Raw genomic sequence first — 19482 nt, 5'->3', positions numbered from 1 at the left:
ATTCACAGAACATATTCAAACTCCTGAACTAGAGGAAAGCTAATATAGAAGCAGTGCCCTGTTTGACCATAGAATTTTGCCATGTCTTCTTCTTGAATGAGTATCAGAGGTTTGACATTTCTAGGAGCCTTTTGATAGGCCAGTGGCATTGTAGAATTGGTCTTTCCTAAATAGAATGATTCATCTAAGTTTTCTTCCTGCTCAAAATTCAATAGTCACACATTCCAAACCATAGATACTAGAATGCGTAGCCCTTCCAAAAGATACTGGGTGGTGCATGACACAATTTAAGATGTTTAAAGATACCATCTACTTGAAGAGAATTATGAACTCAAGAATATCTTGGGTATTCTAATTCTTAATGATCCCACAGAGAAAGAATGGGAGTACTTCCAGAAGTAGTTAGGATGTGGTCAGGGTGTATTAACTGAAGGGACAGCTGCAGGTAAGAAAACTGTCCTGTGTCCCCTTACCCTGTGAACAGATTTCCAAATTCGTTACAGAAACAAAAGAACACATTTTAAAATATGCCAAATTGTTCCAAAGGTAAAGAAAAATTTTTAAATTAAAATGACAGGAGGAAAACCATTTGAGAATATTAACAAATGAGATAAAAGATTGATGATGAAAATTGACAATTTAAACTATTAATGCTAATTAGAACTCCCTACAGCCACATAGCCCTTTCACTATATTTTTAAATTCAACCTTCTTCAATCAGAGTAGTATTAAAGAGGGTAAAATTAATGTTAAGACTTTAAAAATATGGATCACTCCTAGCTAGCTGCATGGTCCAGACAACAGCAATGCCACGAGGCAGCCATCACAGTGATATTTATCACCCCATAAATGTTCAGGTATTTTTCCTTTTCTGTTAATGGAATTTTCTAGGCTGAGGTTAGAAACACTGATAACTATAGAATAGAAATGATGGAAGGAAATGGCAAGGCAATCTACAGGAGATTACTAGCACCTGAAGAGTTTGAATACTGGAACTGCACAAGTTCCTTGAGCTGTAATGATAACCCCTACTCTCTTGGACTGTTATGTAGGCAATAATAATTCATTCAGCAAAAGGACAGGGAAAATGTGTGTTTTGGTCTCTGATATTTCCCATATACATAAGATTATTGCCTGACACATAGGACATACTTATGAAATATCTGTTTAAACGTAACTTGCAAATTAAGAGTTGAAAATTATAATGACAAAGCAGTTCTTGAGAGAAGAGAAAAATGCTGATGTGCATTTAAAATTTTACAAGTTTTATAACAAACATAATCACCTGATGAAACGTTCCCGTTTTATAGATGAAAAAATACATGTCCTGGTACGTAGAAAAACTGTAACTAGAATCCAATACTATGCCTGATTTCAAAAGTTTTTTCCACTATACCAAATTATCATGAGAAGTCCTATTTTCTAGTAATTTTAAAGTAATCTAAGCTTAAATTAACAAAAACCTACTCGTTCACAGTAAGAATGAAACAAACCATGGCTAAATTTCAAGTGCAGAAAATATAAGTCCTCATTAAAATAATAAAATGAAAACCCGTGTGTATCTATCACCTATTACAGTCTGTAGTCTGTCCCCACTGGTGTGATTTTAGATTTCAAATATTGTTTGTTAGTATCTTAAAATCACTCTGATTAGTTGAGTGTAAGTAAATCAATCTGAATATCCCATTACTGGTCAATATTGTTTAGCATATGAATTGAGCAGGAAAATATAACCATAGCAAAGTAAATATTTATGTGATTAGAGGTTTACTTGCCTGATGATCATTATGTTTGGGAAACACAAGCTTCGACAAAGTCTAATCTATATGATTTCTGATTTAATCACTAACATTTTATTTCTAATTTTGTTTTAATCATCAAAAATTCCAACTCAGTTAAATAATTTTGTTCCATTAAACCCCTAAATATCCATGGTGTCATCTAAAAGTTCAAATGGTAGAATAAGATTTTCTCAAAAAAAAATTTGGTCCTATAGTATGTCCATCCTACCGCCTGTTTTATTAACAGTAGTCTTAGTATGCCAAGAGTTGCCTCAGAGGAACACACTCACACACACACACACACACACACACGCACACACACACACAAATGGTATTAATAAATGTAATTCAAGGTGTTAAATGCAGAATAATCTATTTCCAAATAGCCACTTGTTAAACAAGTTACTGTGTTTTTCACATTTATTTTGGAAACAGTTTTATAATATTTAACATCAGGAAGAACAATCATTGGTTGCTCAATTATCCTTTGGCTTTCAGTTCGTTCACTCTTAGAATTTAATGACTATCACTCAGTAAAAACTCAGAATGCATCTTCCTGTTTGCCTGTGGTTTTCATCATTGGTTGCACATCAAAATCACCCAAGAAACTTGAAAAGTATACCAATGTTTGGGGCCCACTTCCAGAGATTCTGATTTAATTGGTCTAACTGTAACCAGCTCTCTGATTCAGCAAAGTTGAGAATCACTAGATAATGTGATACAAGATCTGCAAATTTCAAGCTGTCTGAGGAGACCTAAATTCAGCTCAGTCAACCATGTCTTGTATATATTTTTTTAAACTGTCAGCTTTCACAGTTTAAAGAGATCTGGTTTCTGGTCCTAGATTATCTGGATAACTGCCTCAACTCATCACTCCTCTTAGCTATAAAAATATAAGAACTGTTACTTACTCTAAAGTCTGTTATACTCTGATTCCCCTGAAAAATTACGTATCTTTTATTTTAAAGCGAGCGCAGTAATTTATCTGTGAAGTGAAATAACACTAGCAGATCATTAACTTGGTGCAATGAATGCATCAAGCAGCTGTTACTTAGAAAGTAGAACATCTGTTAAATGCCATTGGAGTCACTATTCACTGTCATTATAGTTAGAGCTGTTATTTCTGTTCGGTTCATTCTGCTTTCATGAAATTTTTCTTTAATAAACAATACATTATTATTAAAAAGTCAATACACATTGCTATAGAATCCCCTATTTAATGCTTTATGTTTTTTTTTTTGAATTTATCATTATGTTATTCTGTCACATTAGCCTAATAGTAAAATATGTCCTAAACCTCTAGCCATGATAGAGGAATGTTGGGGGCTGAAAAAGCAATTAACATCTCATTTCCTCATGTTTAAGACATGTTAGATTGTGTGATGCACCATTGATATGATTACAGCTGCTAAGAATTAAAAAAAAAAACACACTACCACTTTCAAGGTAAACCTAAATTGTATGTTACATCTCAATTTCCGAATCTTTAAAATGTGACAAATGCACACCTTAGAATTGCAGTAATATGGCAATGTATTCCTTTTCTTTCCATGAATATGTTACATAGCTAAAAGGTGAAAGAACTGTCTCCTGTTGCCTGTGATCAGAAATGGTATAATATTCGCAAATACTAAGTGCAGAATTCATTTGGGTAGGGGGACCTCTCAAGATGCCTTTTATGGATGCTTTAGTTAGCCTTTTATTCATACTACAGGGAACATGCATAAGAGAAAGCAATAGCTAAAATAAGCCCGAATTTAATTGGGTCCTAGTAAAGGGAGGAATCTATAAGGAAATGATGTTAAGGTACATAGTTAAATAAATGTGGTGCTGATTGAAGATAGGCTCTAGAGAACAGGAGACTCTTAAGATAATAAAATTTGTTCAAAAAGAGGGTGTGGAAACAATAGGAGATCAGACACTGAAGTTATCTTAAGAATATAAGTCCCTGACAAATTCCAAGAAAATCTGTGGAAGGTATTGGAAAACTTGTGAAAATATTAAATGGGTGGAGGAGAGAATAGAGGTTAATTGAGCTACATTTCTTTACCCCTGAAGGAAAATGTAAAGGTGTTCCTATGGGACCAGATAATTGTTGCAATAATTTTTACCCTTCTACCATTAAATAAAAATAATGAAAAATGCTGATGGTATAATCAGCAGAGACCAATGGAGAAGATTTTTCCATCTTGCTACTGTATCAATGAAGTGAGCTGATAGCTGAACCCTGAACCTAACATGCCTTTTTAAATTGCTACAAGCAGTTAAACTTGTAGATATGGGGAATGAATCAGAATGTATTCTTCATCCTTCCCATCAACATGGGGCGTGACTTCACTGAAATAAATTAGCTCATTATACTCATCATTTTGTAATAAGGAAATTAGAGTAGCATTTAGAAATTATTATGGCTAAGAAGTAGACAGCAAATTTGTTTGAAATCATGGAAGTTGGTGCTTAGTATTTGGACTATCTATACTAGAGCTATCAAATGTTACAAAGTAACATATGCAAAATAAATAATATGTTAGACATTGTGGCAATTTACAGTTTTATTGGATTTTACCTGTGTCAGATATTTTCCCCTCTAGCATAAAAACCCTTAGTGCCAAGTATTTAGTTTGCATTCAACTTCTCTTGAATCTCCTGAAGGTGGACTTACAATTATGTCATAGGTCAGATTAAAACTGAGTGCACACAATCTTGCTTTTTCTTCAGGCTTAAAATCAATCCTAGCAGCAATCACATTACTACATGATTGAAAAACCTAAAGTATCTGAGTTATAATTTAGTGAATTTAGTTATTGAAGTTGAACTTGCTCCTTCAGAAGAGCAGACCTTCTAGAACCCTCTCCACCTCTCACCTCACAAGGCAGAAGAAGGCATGTATGCTTAGAATCGGATGCTTTTGAAAAGGGGGAAATGCCATATATGTTCAGCTGTTTCTTTCCATCTCACCAACCCTATAAATAAGGAGCTCTCTTTGAGAGGAACGAATACAGGTATAAAGAGAATGGCCAAGGCAATAGCTCTAGGTTGGTTCTTCATACATCTGAAGACGCAGACATTCTTCTGTTATGGGAATCTATTAGAGCCAGAGAAAATGGTGCATCAACAACCTCATCAAGTGTATTCTTTTAGTTTACGATAAGGATTCCTTGTTCCTCTATGGCAGGCTTTTATTCTAACCTTCATACCTTCTCGTTGCTTCGTACCTTGTCTTTAGTCAATCCAAACCATTCCATGCTTTATGGCACACTCCACCTTCAAGTGTCACCTTTCCCTTGTAGTCATTCATGCTTATTCCATCCATGGCTCATCTGTTTCCCCCCAAAATGTGATTTTTTTCTAGTATGCTATCAAATTGTTTTATTGCATTTAAGCTTTCCTCTGCAGCTACACTGTAGGCATGATTAGAGTGAGGTTTGCAAAGATTACCTCTTTCCTCATCTCTGGCAGTGACTAGCACAGTACAGGCTGGATATTAGGCACCTTATATACATTGCTCAATTAATATTTGAGATCTCCAGAAAGCAAGCTCAGCATAGTATTTAAAGGCTGAGTCTTATTTAAGTCTTATGTCTTAAGTCATACGTTTGATTAAAAACACATTTGAGGGGAAAATTTAAGGCCTACTAATTAACACAATATTTTTTCCTAACCCAAAACAGCACGTATACAAATGATTGAATACTGGTTTATTGTTGAATAGCATACATAAAGGTTTAACTCTAGGTCTCTTTTTTTTACAGAATGTAAGTTTTCCTATGAATCACTTTTGACCATTAGCAGTTATAAACCACCATAATACCACTGCTTTTTTCAAATACAAGTTGATGATGGTGATAAGTTGAACATTTTTTAGTTTTAATTTATAATTTTGTGGGACTTAAGAAGGCACTAGAAATTAGTCCGCACTTCCTATTTTGCTCCCATCAACTGAACATCACTGGACATTATTTAAATTAGCTGGAGGAATTTGGCCAGATGTTGACACATAATAGATTTTGTGAGCCGGGATCTATCTGCAACATTGTCCCCTAAGTTCAAAATTTTTCTGATCTCTTCTGAGTTTTGGAAAATTCCATTGCCTTTAATTGCATTGCTTGTCATGTAAGAAACAAAAATCTATGTACACAATAACTTTTTACATTGATTCTAAAATATAGTGTCATCTTTATGAAGACATATTAAGAGATCATTAGTAATCCAAATATAAATTAAGCTTCAACTTTGTGAAGTGTTACCTTTGTGAATAAATCAACTACAGTGACATGCCTCTAGACTGGAATATAGAAAGTAGATAATTCTCATTTGCATATATGTCCATCTCTTTGACAAACTCATACTTGAATATAAGTTTTTGAAGGACGGGGACTTCTCTGCAATTTTATCCCACAGTGCCTAGTAACAATAGCTAACATCTATGGTTGTAGAGGTTGTATACTACAAAAGGGTGAAGACAAAGTCTTAAAAGGGATAAAATCTATTCTATGTCTACTCTGAAGTCAAGCTCTAAAGGGGCTGTGTCTACCCGAATGAGAGACTTCCAATAATCTCCCAAAATATAATGAGGAGAATTACATATGGTTCTGTTACAGTAGTAACTGGCATATAATAGGAGCTCAGGCAACACTTATGATTGATAAATGAAGTAATTGCTTTTATGAATTGCTAAGCTCACCCATGTGCAACAAATAGCACCTACATATGAAGAACTCCATGCATGATAGCTGTCGAGTTCATCTGGTGTTAAGTACCTTAAATTTCAGGCATGTTTGTGTTGAAAAAATGTAACATAAAGCAATATCTTAGAATTGAAGAAACAGTGTTTCTGTCTTGCATAAAAATTTTTATACATTGTTTCCTCATGTATTTCTCCTCTTTATCTGATGCCAAAGGCAAAACCAAAACAAAAATTATGAGAAGTGATTTCGAGTGGACCAGGACCTGATGGTGTGGCAGAAAGACAGCCACAGGACTACTTAGATATATTATAAAGATAGAAAAGACACGTTGAGAGCGACTCTATGAGGCCAGCCTATACCTAATTTCTTATTCTTGTACTGTCATTTTTTTCTTAAGAAATTAGATGTAGGCGGGCGGGGGTCACGTTGTATAGCATTGGGAGGCGGGTGGTCAGAGTGAGAGGTGAATTTACTAAAATACAAAAATTAGGTTCGTTAGTACTAGATGCAGATGGTACGGGCTTGCAGTGACAGAGCTGCCTCCCTGTGGGGCTGTTGATTAATTTTTTTAATGCTTTTGTTTTATTGATTATTTGTAGCTGGACTTCTTCCACTTTCCTGTTATTGCTGTTTCTCATGGATTTTGTTTTGCTTTGGTTTTCTGTGATTAAGACATCAGCTCCACTCACAAATAGCTTTTCAACTCGAGTGCCAATCACAGCCTCTGTATCTGTTAACCTTATTGAGAAAGGAGAAAAAGGGTCTCTTGGGCTCTGGCTCAGCTCTCTGTGAATGTCCCACAGCTGCCTAACTAGACAGGCAGGGAAAGAACCAGGCTCAGACGCAGTGGAATGTAGAGTGACCATGTTGTCTGTCAGCCATGCCATGTACCAGGAAAGGGCCTTTATGCAGGGCAGGTAGTAAACATTTGTACTAAGATCACTTTTTGCATCACTACTCTCCATATTTTTTCATGTTAAATGTGATTGTTTTCATGTTTTATAAATCACCTCTTAGGAAATACTGATATTCTCTTAGGAGATTTTAGTCCAGGGTTTGTGGATAGAATTAAGGTCTGTGAACTTGGATTGGGGGAATACGATATCTTTATTTGTATTCAATTAAAACCAAAAGTAAGCTTTTTTTTCAGTTATTGATGTGAGCAACAAACTCCAGCAATAGAAATACCCATGACTTTGTCACTAATAGAAATGACAGATACTTTTATAGTATGTTCCAGACATTGTATATACTTAAAAATACCAGTTATGCTCATCATCAGTACATTGAAATTATCCTAAAGACCTGATGCTAGATCTTGTTAATGAACATATTAGGAAATAAAACATTTATTACTACATCACAACTATTTAAAAGATGTTTTGCATATTGTATTTCAGTATAATTGTTTTCACTTAAAATCCTGTGTATTTTGTTTTAGGTGTTTAAAAGTATTATTATGAGAAAGGGTTTTTAAGCTTCAACAGATGCCAAAGAGATCCGTTGCACTAAAAGGCTAAAAAATCCCTGCTGCAGAAATACAGTAGCACCATACTGTAGAATTTTCTAAAGGCAGTTTCTTATTTGTGGATGGGTTTTCAAATATCTGCCTTTAGCCACTACATGTACAAATTAAGTAAATATAAATATATTTAGTTGAACAATATGTATGTTTTTTAAATATTTATAATGAAAAATAAGACATGAATTATGCTTATGTATATATATATGTTCATAGTTACCCAATAATGAAGCTTCAGTATATATGGTACGGTTTTCATGATTCGTTAATACGTAGTCATAGGTTTAAAACCTTGCAAAATCATAGTAACCATACAGAAAGCCATTTCATAAATTTTAAATCTTAGGACTACAAGATATTACTTGAAGGTCAATGCTCTCCTTTTCACAGGCTACTCAAAAGGAGATTGAGAAACAGAAGGTGCACCTGAAGAGTATCACAGAGGTAGGAGAGGCCTTGAAAGCGGTTTTGGGCAAGAAGGAGACGTTGGTGGAAGATAAACTCAGTCTTCTGAATAGTAACTGGATAGCTGTCACCTCCCGAGCAGAAGAGTGGTTAAATCTTTTGTTGGTAAGAGAAAAGGCCAGAAGCTTTTACACCCTTTTCTGTCACGAGAAAAAGATTCTTAAGTGACCAGTAAAAATGCTGTGTTTGAAAATTTCTCAATCCCACATATATGCTGGCTCTTAATTCAATATCTATAATAATATTTTTATATATTTTTCTTTATATTTCTGCAATATTCTACATGAAAATACCACTTAAAACTAATCTGAATGAAACTGTATTGTTGTCTTTTAAACATTTTAGAACATAGGAAAAATTCTTTAAGAATATTGTCTAACCAATAATGCCATGGTATGTCTCTGTACAATTAAGGAATACCAGAAACACATGCAAACTTTTGACCAGAACGTGGACCACATCACAAAGTGGATCATTCAGGCTGACACACTTTTGGATGAATCGGAGAAAAAGAAACCCCAGCAAAAAGAAGACGTGCTTAAGGTAGCAAATAAAATATGAAAAGTAATGTCCAAATTGTACAACAGTTACTTCAATCATCTTTGTCCTAAAAGATACTAAGGAAATCTTAATAAGAGTAAAACAATCCTTTCTTCCTTCCTTTATCTTTCCCTTTTGCCTTCCTTCCCCCTTTGAGTGGAAATTAATGATTTTGAAGAGTTCTGTAATCTGGGTAGCTGTTCAAATCCATCACTCAGTTAATTATACCCCATGCAAACTCCGTTCAGAAAGAGATTCCAAGATTTATTTTGAAATCATATTGCAAATTTCTGCCTTTGTCAATGGTAGTACTACGTTCCTGTGTCTAACACAAAGAACAATCTGACACTATCATTCATTTAGCCCATCTGAATCAACACCTGAAATCCAATCAGCTGATTTTTTTTGCCTATGCCATATGCAAATCTTGGTAATTAGTCTTAATATTGGGCTTATGTAAAACAGAGGTTTTCATTTTTAACTACATGTAAACAAGGCTTTGGGTTCTTTCTTTTAGTATCGAAACTGACTGTTAGGATGCCCTGTCTTCTTTTTAAGGGCAACTTTATCTTTTCTTTAAAAAATGATTCTGATAAAAGGGTATGAGAGGTATAATATGCTAATATACCTTATTGATACTACATAGCTTCTATTTGATGATGTCTCCTTTCCCAATTAAATAGGTAGAGTTGAATTTTAACAGCTCTCTTTTAAATAAACATTTTTTATTTTGTTTTGCTGAAATGTTTGATAAATTTATTGATTAGTTGTTTATTATTTAAAGAAAACTCAAAAATTATGTTTCTTTCTATGCAATTTATTTTTATGCCTCTGATATTTTCCACAGATTACAATATACCTTTAAGGAAAAACTATAAATGCATTCCAGGCTATCCCCAAAACACATTTATGCCATTTTCTGAAACTTATTTTGATGTGGATCTGTATTGTGCTCTTCATTATCCCTTGATGTACAGTCAGAGATGTCATCTTATGGTGAATTTCCTTCAAGGCTTTTTGAATAATAGGGTCTGAGTTATTTAACTTCAACCTCTGTCACCCGGCAGGTCAGGAAGAACGTTCCTTAGTACCTCTGTATGTGACACAAAATTCGTATGTGTTAGAAAATCACTTTCTTATGACACTCAGTGTAATAAAGAGGAACTTGAAAGTGCTAGGAAGAAATAGAAAAGTGTTCTTCAGCTACCTGCCCTCCTGAGCACATACTTAGTTTATTCCACAACTATTAAATTCAGTAATGATATAATAAAATAAGACTAAATAGAATATATTATGATAGTTGCAACAACATAGTTGGGAAAACATCCCTGTCCGTCTTCGGACTAAATAAACATTGTAAATAGACATACATCAAACTTAAGGACAGTGATCTATTTTTCTGAAATCACACGCATTTTCATTTTACTCCTGTTTTATGGAAGTTGTGGTTTTATCTCCCTTTCTATTTTCTGCGTGTGCTTGCTCTCATTTTCTTACTTTCTCTCTCTCTCTCTCTCTCTCACTCTCTCGCTCACTTGCTCACTCGCTCTGTTTCGCTCTCTATTTCTATCTTGACCTTCATTAATTACTAACTTAAAGTCCTATCTCTTGCTCATGGAATATAGCGTTTAAAGGCAGAACTGAATGACATACGCCCAAAGGTGGACTCTACACGTGACCAAGCAGCAAACTTGATGGCAAACCGCGGTGACCACTGCAGGAAATTAGTAGAGCCCCAAATCTCAGAGCTCAACCATCGATTTGCAGCCATTTCACACAGAATTAAGACTGGAAAGGTAGGAAGATCTACTCCAAGGTGGAAACTAGTGCTAAATGATCTCTTGCGAAGGTTGCGCAGTACTCTGAAAGGGGCAAGTAGGCCCCACAGCAAGGTTTTCAAAAGGAAAATGGAGGCCAAAATGTATTTAAGGAAATTTTACCACTGATTATAATGGGAGATAAACGCCGCCCCCCCCCCCGCCCTCCGCCGTCTCTGTCTCTCTCTGTCTCTCTTTCTCTCTCATATTTTTCTGCCACAGATATTCTAGAACTGCATTCTATACTGCAGTTTACATACGTACTTTCAGGGGTCACCTACAGAAAAAATAACAAATAGCATGCTGAAGGCCAAAAAAAAAAAAAAATAAATCAAAAGCACAGAAGTCATCCATCAAAAGAAAGCACTACCGGTAAATTTTGCCAAAAGCACTACTCATACAATATTGCTTGTATGTAATGTGGATCAAATATCCAAAATGAGGCCTTGTATATCTTCTGCACGATCTGGGGTGTTTGTACCTTTTTACTGGTTGTGCAAGTGTGTATATTTAACTTGCTTTTGCTAGTTGTAGACAGTGTGACAAAATTCATTAGGCTAAAATGAAATGATCAAGCCATGAAAACAAATCATTGCAAAGCTGACATATCCTAATTTTTGTAATTTTATATGCCTATTTATATACTGTTTAAGAAGAACCAGGGAATACGGAACTTTTGCATGAAAGACTTTATATTTGTGTATGATTTCATGAAGACAGAGTCTTATTTAATAAGTAGTTTGCAAAAATGTATAAATAGAGTGTTATAAAATTTTAACTCTTTGGGAAGATTTGAAATGCAAGTAATTACCTAGAAATTTATATACTGTAGTTTGATAAGTTTTCAACATATATGCTTTCAAACATAAAAATGTATATAAAATCAATATATGTATTTAGGTATATAGATAATTGTTAGAAATAATCTGAAATGAGAAAACATTGGAGTATTTATGAGAAAATATGATGTAATATGTCAGGTAAGTGTTGATTCCTGGAAAAATAGAAGAACATTTTCAAAAAATATTTTGATAGATATAAGCAACCATTAATAGCATGGTTTCACAATTGCTACACTTTCTAAGGCATTACAGTGTCTCATCATGTTATATAATAGTACATATTTAAAGTAGATTTCAAAATAAGTGAAATGTGACATGATAAATTCTAAGTAGTTTAGCTTGTATGCGTGAGACACAGTTCCCTTCAAAATTCACCTTCCCAAACTAAAAGGTTATTAGTTTACCTTAATTCATTGCAAGGTATTTTTAATAGTTAACTACTTAGTTCTTTTGTACTCTGTCTCTCCATACATAGAGACCTTATATAGTTGACTTTTAAAAGGCTATATTCTCTACATATGGAGAGAGACAGCATGAGAGAAGTAAGTAGTTAACTGTCACAAATATATATATTTGAGTCAGTCATTATTACCTGCAAAAAAATGTGACAGGCGCTTAAAATTGATTAGAGTATAGTTTTGAAAGAATTTATTTTTACAAAGACCGTTGTTTTTGCTTCTGAGATATCAATGGCTTATGTAATAACTGGACAATCAATGGAGATTTATTTCAATCATTAAAAAAATGCTACTGCTTCATTACTAAGATATAGACACACACACATGCACATTTTAATAAACCACTAAGCTATAGAATATTTAAGAGAAAATAAGGTATTATCTCTGGATAAATTGTGTTAGAAGATTGTGATTCACAGATATTAAAAAATGGGTAGAATTTGCTTTCCACCACAGATGTGACAGACCCAGCCAATACAAGTCTGTGACCAAGACAAGTTTGTGAGTTTTCATTTCACATTCTGCATGAATTTGTAGGTATACTTCTGGAAATCATGCATAAAGTGATCCACTCTATGTACTTCTTTTATTTTCCCTAGCAACATAAGGCATAAGAAATTTCCAATGAATATTCATTTATTATTATTATTATTATTATTATTAATTTTATTTCATTTTTTTGTGGTGGAGACTCTCTCTGTTGCCCAGGCTGGAGTGTAGTGGCACAACCTCAGCTCACTGCAACCTCTGCCTCCTGGAATCAAGTGATTCTCCTGCCTCAGCCTCCCAAGTAGCTGGGAATGTAGGTGGGCGCCACGACACCTGGCTAATTTTTGTATTTTAGCAGAGACGGGATTTCACCATGTTGGCCAGGCTGGTCTGGAACTCCTTACCTCAAGTGATCCACCTGCCTCGGCCTCCCAAAGTGCTGGAATTACAAGCGTGAACCAATGTGCCTGGCCCAGTATTTTCAATTATATGTTAATTAACAAAATAATCACGTTTGCTTTTCAAAGTATTCGTTTTTCTCTAAATTAGTAAAGGCAACTGAGTGTAATAGTGACCCCATTTTAGGGCTCTGAAGAGATAATTATGCTCTATTATCACGATGAAATGAAAATCACGGAAATAAAGCATATCTGACACTTTGCTTATATATTCATTGCATCACCTAATGGGATTGAGCTTCCATTGTGTTAGAGATTGTGGTGAGAAGATACAAGGGTTTAAAGATCCTTTCTTAAAAAATATATGTTTAGAAACAGAAATGAATACTTAGTATAATCATAAAATATGTTTAACACTAATTCATCTTCATGGGGATGTTCAAATAATGGTGAGATAATCTCAGCAGAGAGAACAATAGATTTAGAAGGTAATCTCAGCAGAGAAAACAGTGGATTTAGAAGACTGAGTTTTAGGCCTAACTTTTTCAGTAGTAGCCAGAATATGTGATTTCTCTGCATATCCATTTCATTGTTTGTAAGATGAGGAAGTTAAAATAGATTAGCAATTTTTAAAAGAAATCCTATCCTGCCCAAAATATTATTTAAAATAAAATATTAAATAATATTTAATATTAAAATCATATTAAAATAAAATTAATAAATTGGAAAATAATAGAGTTACTAGATGGGGGAAATATCTGCCATTTTATCTTTCTCCTTCCTATGATTGAATTCAGGAAGTATAAATTATGCTCATAGAACATGGTTTTAAATTTCTAGATTAGATTAGTTCATAAATCCCTGCTCGTTCTAAAATTTGACTATTCAGTAATCTTTTGTTGATTACAATAAGGAATTTAAAACATTTAATGTCTTGTGTGTGTTTGCTTTGGAGTAGGGAAGTCCTGAAATGCTGGATGTTTTAGGGGGTAGCCTTTGATCTCAAAATCAGGTTTATTTATAGCAGGGGTTATACAGGATAATATTAGGTTAGAATATGGCTTTTCTATGGTTGAGTCTATGTCTAAGTTTCATGGAAGAGTAACCTGGGGAAAAAAAAAAACTATGGTGATAAAAAAAAGTAGTTTGAAATTGAACATTGGTAGATCATAGACTCATTGTAATCACCAATTTCAGTATAGCCTTGAGAAGATAACTCTAAAGGGCCCTTGAATAGAGAAATAACTTATGCTGAAAATTCACTGGTGTCTAGATTTACTATTTGGTGAAGAATACAAAGTGGGGTACTCCCATGTCTCCTGCCAGGACTGTTCATGACAAGGAATTTCAAAGCCCAGAAAGCAATGAGTAAAGGGATCCTCAGATTGGCTGAGGACTTGACCGTCCAAGTGCAGCTCTCTGTAATATTAAGTTTGGCCCTCAACAAGGAGCAGTATGGTGAGAGCAAGAAGTCCTTAACTTCAAGCCACAAGACCTGCTTGGAGTACTAGCTGAGCACATTACTACTTAGTGATTTTGGATATGCCCTTTTACCTCTCAGAGCCTCATTTCTAGCTGCAAAATTAGGGAGATGATGCCTGTTTTATTTTAATTTAAAGATTGTAATGAGGATCAAATTATGTAATATATGTAAAAACATACATTTAAAATGTATTAATCAGTGTACAGATATGAAATGATTAAAAATAATTAATATCAATAGTTATTTCCATCGTTATGTATATTAGACTTGAATGGCCAAATTTGGGGGATTGAGACAAAAACTGATGGAAAAAAATGAAAGAATTGTTGATTTTCTATGGTCTCTGCTATAATCGACTGGAGTCAGAAAATCGTGTCTTTGCTATTTTCATGACAAAGACCAGCCTTAAAGATAATCAAGTGGATGAATTTAAGAACTACTAGGGAGTTATGTTTGTCCCAAATACGCCCCTTAAAATACATAAAAATGATGCCTATTCCCATTTTATTGAGGTTACCTAAGAGTATCCAATGACTTTGAAAAAAGCATATTTTTTCCTAATCGATGTGAAATCAGTGTGAGGAATTGGCAGTTTTAATGGGGAGGATCAGAATTATAACAGTGAATCAGAGATAATGTTAGAACCCTGAGTAAAATTGATAGAATCAATGAGGAGAGACTCCTTGTCTCAACTGTCTCTGTTTTAGGGCATCTGAGTTCAGTGGTATTGCTGAGGGTAAGGGGATACTATCGGGAAAATAAGGTGATAGGAGACAGAAGTATAGGAAGGGGCATGGGAGGACAAAAATAAACTGATTATTTATTCATATTAATTATGACAGTTCTACCCCTCTCCATCCCTCTAGAAGCCAAGTTGGAGAAGGGGAGTCACCAATTTGGGAGTGATGCTAGTTGAGGTATATCTGAAAGCACTAATGAGTGAAGACTTGAGAAAAGTGATGAATCAGGATGAATTCTCACCAACCATGTATTATTTTCTGATAACAGTGTTTGGTAGTGTGGGGGATCTATTGCTAGGTAAGATATGATAGATTCAAGGAGCTTACTGTTTAATGATAGGGCAAGATGTGTTCATGGATACTAGATTGAGAGTGAGTGCATGGCAAGTGAGTTTAGCAGCCACTCCAGCAACACAGAGGAGGTAACAATTCAGCATAAACCTATGAGAAAGCTCAGGAGCATACAGTGTGTTCAATGAAGAGTGAGTTCCTTTAGTTTTCAGAATAGAGGGCATGGAAGACAAAACTTAGTTGTGGATGATAAGACTGAAGATTATGGTTAGACACAGTGTGAAGAGGTCATGGACAGCCAGACTAATCATTTATGCTTAGTTCAGTATGCAGTGAAGAGTTCTTGGTGTGCTGTGTGTGTGTGTGTGTGTGTGTGTGTGTGTATGTGTATGCACTGTTGAGAAATTAGTCCAGTGATAGTTGTGAGGAGAGTTGCACTGAATAATGACATGAAGTTCGGGAGTTATTGCAGTAGTCTAGATGAGATACACTGATGACCTCAAATAAAGGGATAGCTATGGGAGTGGAAAGGAAGTTTCAGTCTAGAGCAGTAAATCTTTTGTATGCACTTGGATGAATTGTTAAAACCAGTGTGCTGGGCCCCACACTCAGTGCTTCTGACTCACTAGGTCTGGAGTGGAGCACAAGAGTTTGCATTTCTAACATTTTTTTAGGTCAGATTGATGCTGAAGGTCTAGGGACCACACTTAGAGAACTGCTGCTCTGGAGTTATTTAGAGGTAGCCTAGAGTTAAGTCATTACATACAAGGACCCAAGAAGATGATGAACTAAAAAATGACTCCAAATTTAACTCTGATTGACTAGGAAAGTCTGCATATAAATTCCAATAATAGGCCTGGTACGATGGCTCACGCCTGTAATCCCAACACTTTGGGAGGCCGAGGTAGGCAGATCGCCTGAAGTCAGGAGTTGAAGATCAACCTGGCCAACATGGCAAAACCTCCTCTCTACTAAAAATACAAAAATTAGCTGGGCATGGTCGTGGGCGACTGTAATCCCAGCTACTTGGGAGGTTGAGGAGGGAAATTGTTTGAACCCGGGAAGTGGAGGTTGCAGTGAGTCGACATTGCCACACTGCAACCCAGCCTGGGCGACAGAGTGAGATTCCATCTCAAAAATAAAAATAAAAAAAAATTTCAATAATAAAATATGCATCAAGTTATATTTTTTTGTTGTTGTAATACTTAGATGCAAAATAATTTTGACTAAACAAACTTTAGGTATGTCCCATTAATAAAGGCAGTTATTTTACTTGTTGCAAAATATTATGTAATTTATACATCAAATTTGCTTAGATTGTATTTTTCTAGAGATTAGGTATACTTTACTGTTCTAAGGAGCTGAAATGTTAAATTATTTATTCTCAAATTGATATTAACCAGAAAAAAGTGAAATTATTTTCTCTAACTTTGATCCTTTACTAAGACTTATTTGCTATAGGATACATCTGGAATATGTTCTTTAATTTCCATATAGGCCTTGAAAATTGCTACTAAAATTCATGTAGCAGTTTGTATATATATGTATTACAACTGTAATATGAAATTTGGACAATCGGGCATCAAATACTTAAATATTCATTGTTTGATTGCTGTAATAATTATAAATTACCAAGTTTTTTTTTTTGACTTCCAATCAGTGTCAGAAGATATAAAAGTAATCATTATTTGGATAAGAGACTTTCACAAGTTTATAGGAGGCTGTGAGAGAGTCAGTGGCCTTCCCATGTAACATAGAATATATAAGAAAAAGAAACTCATGATTGGGCCTAATCTGTCTTAAAATATGGTTCTGTATGTGGAAAATAATTTAACAGTGATTTAATTATTTTGGCTCTCCTAAACTTCGGTGGGAAATAAATGATGCATTTTATAAATTTGATCTAGAAAGTCCAATGAAGATTTATTGGATTGAAAAATTTTAATTAAAGCTTAATTTTCTGTAGTCAGATTTATCAATGCAAATGTATTGATATTTTGCTGTCTCTTTTTGATCATATTATAACTTAACACCTTCTATGATGGAAAATAATATTGTTTGTTAATTGTAACAGTATTCTTGGTATATATATTATTTTAATTTTTTTAATTTTTGTAGGAACATTGTAGGTATATAAGTATTCATTTTTAGTAAAATTTGGTATAAAAAACAGATGAAAACTGAAGTGAAGACTTGTAAATATTGCATAATGTGTAGAGCATTAAATATGTAATATTTACAACTAATATCTTCAGGTAATAGTAACAGATCACTAGTCAAACTATATAATCTCTGCAAATTTTATTTTACTAAAATGAATAAGAAAAATATGAACCTAACAGCATATTTTTATGCTAGCCTATTTTTTCCACATGTGTAATTGGTTATCTCTGTAACAAGGTTAAGTCCATTGAAACTTTGCTAATAAATCCCTTTGGTAACCATGTAAAATATTTTTAAAGTAGATGTGTAATTGAGTTTGGTGAGCAGTGTCATTTGATAAAACTATCTGGGTGTTGTTAGCATAACATTTGAAATAATTAAAGCTATTTGGTGAATCTTGATTGTTCTCCTTTGATAAAGGAAAATGAATCCCCTGATCAGTGTCAGAAGTTGAAAAGCAATTTTGCTTTGGACCAGAGACTTTCAGATATTTATAAGAGGTTATGAGAGTGTCAGTGAGTTGACCAAGTTCTCATAGTTAGACAGTCTGGTTAGAAAATACTAGATCTCAGTCCATTGCTTTGGCCACTTCAATACGCTGACTCAGCGTAGTTTACTGCCTTTGTTTATGTCATCAAATATTTTTTTGTTGGTCTACTATGTGTTAGTGTAAACATACCCAATTTCACTTCAAATACAGTGATTTCGTTACACTTTTTGTTTAAAAATGACAACAAAAGGTGGCAGGGAGGAAGAAATGGAAGAAGGAAGGGGGAATGCAAGAAATTAAACTGGAAAACTACCTAAGTAAATCCAAAGAAAGTTTAAAATACAAAATTGCTTAAAGTGTTATGTTTTTACTTTTATCTGTCTCCCCCATATATTTTAGAGTTAAATGTTTTCCTCTTTTAATTCATTTCCTACTCCAAAAACTCATGTAATCATGAAATAGAGAAATATTGTAAGTTAAACTTGCCTATAAAAGGTAGACAGTAGGCAGCAGATTCTTGACCCATGAATATATTTTGCATCCAATTTTAAAATGTGTAACCATGAAATTAACCTCGTCAATACAAAATCAATTGAAATCTGAGTAATATCCTCTAATTAGCCTCATAAATTAGTCACATTTTCACATTTTTATCATCAAAGCGTTAAAGGTAAACCAGTACTTTACTTAGTCTCAAAAGAATGCAACCAATGAAATGTCACTATTTGGAGTCAATTTATTTAATTTAAAAAATAATATTTCTTACATTTTCTTGTTTGCTCTAATAACTTTAAAATAATAGAATAAATAAGTTTATAAACCATATTTTAAATAATCTTTCTTGTAGCATAGATGTAGTATCTTTCCAATACACGTATTTGTTTTTGTGAGTTCTCTTCCTCTACAGATAGAGTGGTGTGAAATAACTCTTCGTATCATATCAGTAGTCTGTCTTTTCTGTACTATAGGCTGTTACTTGTCCTTGAAATTTTTCATCTTGGTTTCCATGAATTCTTCTTATTTTTCTATATCAATAATGTAATGATACATACATTTTCAAAGCCGCAGAATGGAAAAAGGAGACTGATGGATTTGAAGCAATTTTAAATCTATAGCATTTGGATTATTTATTTTCAATTTAGGTTTTAGTGTGATTTGAATATAGTGGTAATTTATCATGATTATTAAGATTCCATAGTCCAGATTAACAAATGTTTACTTGCTGTCTGTGTAAACACAGTCATTATTATGCTAGTGTATCTATGCATGCCAAAGTAATATTTAACCAAAGAAAGCTTACATTTTAAAACTAATA

The 19482-nt window shown here is 34.0% G+C and overlaps 1 protein-coding gene across 1 annotated transcript in view; it reads left to right on the top strand.

The window, feature by feature from the left end:
- DMD (dystrophin) overlaps window positions 1–19482 on the top strand; it is a 1770560-nt gene that overhangs the window by 480184 nt on the left and 1270894 nt on the right. The window contains exons 33-35 of the mRNA XM_030807549.1: window positions 8382–8561; window positions 8871–8999; window positions 10622–10792. Of these exons, the coding sequence (XP_030663409.1) occupies window positions 8382–8561; window positions 8871–8999; window positions 10622–10792 (480 nt within the window). The remainder of the gene's footprint in view (window positions 1–8381; window positions 8562–8870; window positions 9000–10621; window positions 10793–19482) is intronic.

This window comes from Nomascus leucogenys, chromosome X, assembly GCF_006542625.1.
Source record: "Nomascus leucogenys isolate Asia chromosome X, Asia_NLE_v1, whole genome shotgun sequence".
In the NCBI taxonomy this organism is placed as follows: Eukaryota; Metazoa; Chordata; class Mammalia; order Primates; family Hylobatidae; genus Nomascus; species Nomascus leucogenys.
This window is presented reverse-complemented; position numbering and strand designations above follow the sequence as displayed.